Consider the following 6091-nt stretch of genomic DNA (forward strand, 5'->3'; position numbering starts at 1 on the left):
CGGGAGGAGGTTGGCTGGCAGGACTTATTACTTGCATTGGGGACCAATGCTGGAGCAGGCTCTTCCTGAAGGACTGCGCCCCATGGTGTAGGGACCCACGCAGGAGCAGTTCGTAGCCTGTGGGAAGAACTCACGTTGGAGAAGTTTTTGGAGGACTGTCTTCTGTGACAGGGACCCCACACTGGAGCAGGGGAAACATGTGAGAAGTCCTTTCTCTAAGTGGCAGAGACAATGTGTGATGAACTGACCACAACCCCCATTCCTCATCCCGCATCCCCCTGCACTATTTGGGGGAAGGAGGTAGAGAAAAGTGGGAGTGAATGTGAGCCCAGGAAGGAGGGAGGGTTGGGGGGAAGGTGTGTTGTTTTTAGTTCACTTTTACTCTGATTTGACTACTAATAAATTAAACTAATTTCCCCAAGCCGAGTTCTTTTTTGCCTGTGACAGTAATTGCGGAATGATCTCTCCCTGTCTTTATATCGAGTCTCAAGCCTTTCTCTCCCCTGCCCAGCTGACGAGGGGAGTAATTGAGCAGGTTTGGTGGGCACCTGGCATCCAGCCAGGGTCAACCTACCACAATAGGCAAATTTTGAAAAGTTGACTTCAGTGGTTCATGAAAACTTTGAGAAGGAAAAAAACTTATCCAGGTTCCTTGTCTTGCTTGGAATCTGTACATATGTATTAGCAATGGTGTCGTATATATTATCATTGGTGTGGTATTAGAAAAACTGAGATAAAAAATTAGTAAGAAAATGATAGTGAACTTTTGGTTTATATGTAGCATATATGTAATTTGCAAAAATGTTGGCTTGTAAGGCAAATCCCAATTTAAAATCTTCAGTAGGCAACATAAACGTTGATGGAAGAAGTGTTATTACTATTTCACGAACTGTTAACCCTGGAGCCTGTGTATAATAGGTAAATGTAAAAATATAAAGTTCCTCTCCTTTAATTTTTTTTTTTTGCTTTCAGAAAATATGCTCAATTTTTGTAATTTCATTAGTATAGCAATAGTGGATTGTAATGTGTGATCTTTATAAATTTTTCTTGGTTTGGAACTGCATTTGAAATTATTGTGACAATATTTTTGGGGTGTGTGTGTTGGCAGTGTTGGGGTTTTTTTTTGTTTTGTTTTTTTAATGTGAACTTCTTTACAGTTGGTATCTTTATAGTAAGTGAAAACTGGATGAACAAATTCCTTTTCAGTAGTCAAATAGAAACTGTGCAGTTTGACAGGAAATAAATTAGCTAGTTCAGTGGTGAATAAACCATTTCTCTTTGTGTAATGGATGAAACAGTTCCTGGAAGTAGTTTGATCAGCGAGAATTTAATATTCAAGAGAGAATTTCAGATAAATTTTGAAATAGCTGCTACTTATTTTAAAATATATTAAGATTTTGTATTTGTCACTTTGCTTATACTTGACTTTTTCATTTGTAATTTATTTAGTTTGGTTTTGCTAGTTTAGATGAGAAATATCTCCTCCAAAATTGGGAAGTGAATATAGCAGTAATTCCTTAAACTGTTTAAGGATTAAGTGCTGTCTATGGCAGTATGAACCAACAGAACTTTTGTTACCAATTTTTGAATTGTTACATTAGAACCTGAGCAGATTTTTTTTTTTTTTGACTGCCTTATCTTGCATCTTTTTTGGTGAAGGACCCTGCTGCTTAGACCAAAAGTGTACATTTGATTGCTTAATGCCATTTGATATTTAAATTCTACATTGTTTTACCCACTTTTGACAAAATTTACTTAGTATGCAGCTAAGGTTATGGTCTGTGTTTCACGTATGTTATTGAATTTTAAATTTTTTTAAGTCAAACAAGAATATTAATTTGATTTTGTGTGGGTTTTTTTTTTTGGGTTTGTTTTGTGTTTGTTTGTTTTTAGTGCTTGGGAGATGGGAAGTAATGATAGCTGGCACCTGAACTAAAATATCTGTGTAGGCGCTACCATCCCAGAACTTCAGGATGAATGGGGATATGCCTCATGTTCCCATCACTACTCTTGCAGGGATTGCTAGTCTTACAGACCGTAAGTACTCTTCTTTTTTTTTTCTTCTGCATTTTTAAAAATACTATAAATAGTTTTATTTTTAAAATTCTTAAAAATAAATTTGTTCAGAATCAGATTTGGTATTAAAAATCTTAATTTTGTCATTGTTCAAATTTTAATAATATGTTTAGAGAAAATATATTAATTTAAACATGAAATGAAATGCAGGTTAAAAAAAAACCCTTAAGTAAACCTGAAACACAAAATATAGGAATTCATTGTTTGTTAGGAACATCACTGACGGATATATCTGGGTATCCCACAAATATAGAAAAACATAAATGATAAAATACTTCTCTAAAAAAAACATGTCATCATCTTCACTGGAGAGAAAGAGAGAGAGAAGAGGCTTGGACTGATGTTCAGCTAGAGTGAGTTGTGGAATATGCTGAATATACATGAAATCTAGTTCCTTAGTTGTAGACAAAGTACAAAAATGTTGCTCTAATTAACAGGTGCAAAGAATGGCTGCTAGAATGGAAATGAGCATATGAACCTATGAGGCTTCTTTCTTTGCTGTTCAGCCTACAAAAGGAGCAGATGAGGTGTGTGTGCTGTCTTTCAGACAAAATGCATGGAAAGGAAAAGAACTCTACGTTAAAAGCTGATACTGGCACAAAACCAAATGGTTATAATCTGACTAAAATTTATAGTGGAAACTAAGAAGAGATTTATTATTACTATCATGAGGTCCTAGAACAACCGTTCCAATGAGAGAACTTGGGACAAAAATGCATTGTATTTATAAAGTGTAAACAAGAGTTTATAGGTCTGTTGTCTGTCTGAGGATAATTGGACTCAGTGACCTGAGTGCTTTTTCTGAGCTCTTGTTTTCATTATTATACTTTTGAAATTTGGAGACTTTCCAAGACACACTGAAATATACCCAGCAATTGAATTTAATTGTCTACAGTAAAAAAACCCAGAGGTATTTGAGGGGAAAAACCTCCACTTCTTCATGTCTTTCTCATATTTTGAAATATCAAATTGGAAGATGCTGCTTATGTATTTATATGTATATATACCTATCATTATGTGTGTCTAATAATGGGCCATCAGAATGCAAATCATAAGTTTTGGGGCTATGGACAGTTTTCCAGCCCATAGTAAGTATTTGCAGGTAAGGTTCTAAAGAATTCAAAATACTGAACTATTAGAAGTCATTGTTTAGACTCCTGGTGCAAAAGTTTCTCAAAACACTGAACTACCTTTGGTGGGTTTGGCTCTTGTGTTAGGTGCATATGCTTCTTTAGCTGTCATATTTATCTCATGTTTAGAAACTCAGGTGTAGGTGAAAGAGAGAGGCTTGTCACTGCTTCACCTTATTTTTCTCTATGTGAAAAGAAAGGTACTGGACTGGACAAGTCCTTTTGCCCTAAAAACATGGAGGACACAATGATTAGAGGCAGTAGAGTAGGCTCCATTAAGTAGCTGAATTTATACTATTTTAATAAATATGTTTTGCTGATCTTGCTAATTTTTCCATGTTTCAAGGCACATTGAAGGTAATCTAATGCAAGTAGTGAAAGCTATCTATTTTATTATATTCTTTAATTTGAATTGCAGTTTATTTCTAAATACAATAATGATATACATTAAAAACGTATATTAAAAAATACTGGAATTTCCCCCCTCCCTTTTTTTTATTTAAAAAAAAAAAAAAAGGAATTTCAAAATATAAAAGAGCCAAAAGAGTATATTTCATAGTCGTGGGTTTTTTTTCTGAAGCTATTTCTAAAGTAATCAGCCTGGGAAATTGAAGTCAGAGTCAACTTGTTTTCGTGGACCCATGAAAGTGACTTTCCTTTGTAGCAGGCTTTTTGGCCTCTTCTCATCTATCTAGCCCTGCCAAATCATCTGGTCAAGGCTTCTGATTTTGTACACTTCCTTGTTATGCCTGCAGACTGAAGGATGCCCTCTGAAAGTATTGTATGCTCATTTATACTCTGATTGAAATATTGTGGTAGGTGTTTTCATTATACAAATCTTTTTACCAATATTTGTGGACGGGTATTGACTGAATTGAGATTTTAATGATCATTCCAACCAACAATTACTAGCCTTTTCTTGAGAAGATTACTGACATTCATTTTTTTTATGTAACAGGTGAAGAACAAATTGAGAATTTAATTAGTGCCTTCAGTTGGTTGTTGGGTTGTTTAGATTTTTGGGGTGTGTGTGTTTTTTTTTTTTAAAATCTACCCTCACCATACAAAGTGGGAACACTAATTAAATATGAAGGTCAGAGTAGAAAACTTGAAGTATATGATCAATGCACTTACAGTACTGCATGCAGATATGAGGATTTTGCATTTCCTTTCTTCCCTTTATCCATACTTTCAGCTGCAAGAGAAAACTGCCATAATATTAAATAACTTAATATTCTGGCATGTTTAAAATAATTTTTTATGCTTAATACTTGCCTTAGCACAGTTAAATATTTACAATAATATAGTAATATAACTTATGGACTTGACTGCATTACTTTGTTTTAAACCGAGTCCAGCCTTTGCATGTGTGTGTTCATGATTAAAAACATAATCCAGAAATATTCCCTGTATTTCATATGTAGTTTTCAGGTTTTCTTTCTTAATCATGTGAGGAAGTAAGAAGGTGTCCATCTTTGTATGCTCGTGTTTCACTAAATGATTCTGAATTCCTTTCTGTTTTCTGATAACAGTTTTGAACCAGCTGCCTCTTCCATCACCTTTACCTGCTACGACAACAAAAAGCCTGCTTTTCAATGGACGGATAGCTGAAGAGGTGAACTGCCTTCTGGCTTGCAGGGATGAAAATCTGGTTTCACAGCTCATCCACAGTCTCAATCAAGTGTCAACAGATCACATGTATGTATTTTGAACTTCAGATATATCAGATCACCATCCTTATTCCTTGAAATTGAAATTAACTGAATCAAGAAAGGTGTTTGTGAGAATCTGAAAATTAGAACATGCAGGTTTTATGCTAGTTTAGCAGATTACCACTGTGTAAGAGTCAATTGTTTCAGTCAATCAGAATGTTAGTAATTGTCCGACAGCTCTTATGTATAACTAATGTTTTTAAAATTTTGAATTTTTTTAAAAAATAGATCTGCTGCTTGTTCCATTCTTGCTAGCTAGGAGTGCAGTCTTGGTGGTATTGATTGTGCAATAGTAATTTGTGTTCCACTTCGGTTAATAGTACACATAGACAAATTATATATCCAGTATTACATAAAAAAGTTAATTTTTGGAGACACTCATGTAAGACTCGTGTCAATTCTGGTTAGATATTGAACTTAACCATTTTAAGAATGAAACCAGCAGGTATGCTTAACATATTCTCTGTTTATTTTTATATATATATATTTTTGGGTTTTTCCCCCTGGTGTCCTTTGAATTATTTTATATTGACAGCCTTGTCTCTTTCATACATGTTCAAATCAACTGTTTTGATCATATGGAAGTAGCTTTTAAAAGTCCTGAAAACAAACAATAAGTGAAAGCACAGATGCATTTATAGAAAATCCATTACATTTTTGATAGTTTGAATGGAATCCTGTGATGTCAAAGATATGCCAATTTTCCTTTTTAAAAATAAAATTTTCTTAAAGTGTTGGGCTGCAACCTGAATGTTATACATTCATGCATATCTTATTTTCACTTCTACAATATTACTTCTTGATGTTATGCCAAAGCATTCTTCTTTCATGGAAAAGATCACGATAAAATAGTGGGCATAAGAAACGTTTTATAATAGTCTGAAACTGACAGCCATGTATATATAAGTGCTTATATAATTTTAAAGGCTAGTAGGAATACCTCTTCTTCCCTTCCTTAAAAAAGAGTTGAAAAACTAATAGAGGCAGGGAACAGTGCTTTGCAGACTTGTGTTTTCTTTCTCTTCTTTAACAGTAAATTGTCATCTTTTTGTTTTGTGTGGTATTTTTTTTTTTTAACTTGACTCATGGTTTGTTATAATTTGAAAATGCATTTGCATCTATATGCTTACTTCCACAATTCCAGAGAATTGAAAGATAACCTTGGCAGTGATG

General features: G+C 34.2%; 1 protein-coding gene across 1 annotated transcript; it reads left to right on the top strand.

Annotated features, from left to right (window-relative positions):
* Positions 1 to 1885: 1885 nt before the first annotated feature.
* LOC104512267 (nipped-B-like protein) lies at positions 1886 to 6085 on the top strand (the record flags this gene model as incomplete). The annotated part of the gene is made up of 3 exons (XM_010155187.1): positions 1886 to 2037; positions 4739 to 4904; positions 6063 to 6085. Coding segments are annotated over exons 1-3 (253 nt in total), but the record flags the coding sequence as incomplete, so codon positions are not given.
* Between the last annotated feature and the right edge of the window lie 6 nt (positions 6086 to 6091).

This window comes from Eurypyga helias, unplaced genomic scaffold (assembly GCF_000690775.1).
Source record: "Eurypyga helias isolate BGI_N326 unplaced genomic scaffold, ASM69077v1 scaffold5157, whole genome shotgun sequence".
NCBI classification, from domain to species: Eukaryota; Metazoa; Chordata; class Aves; order Eurypygiformes; family Eurypygidae; genus Eurypyga; species Eurypyga helias.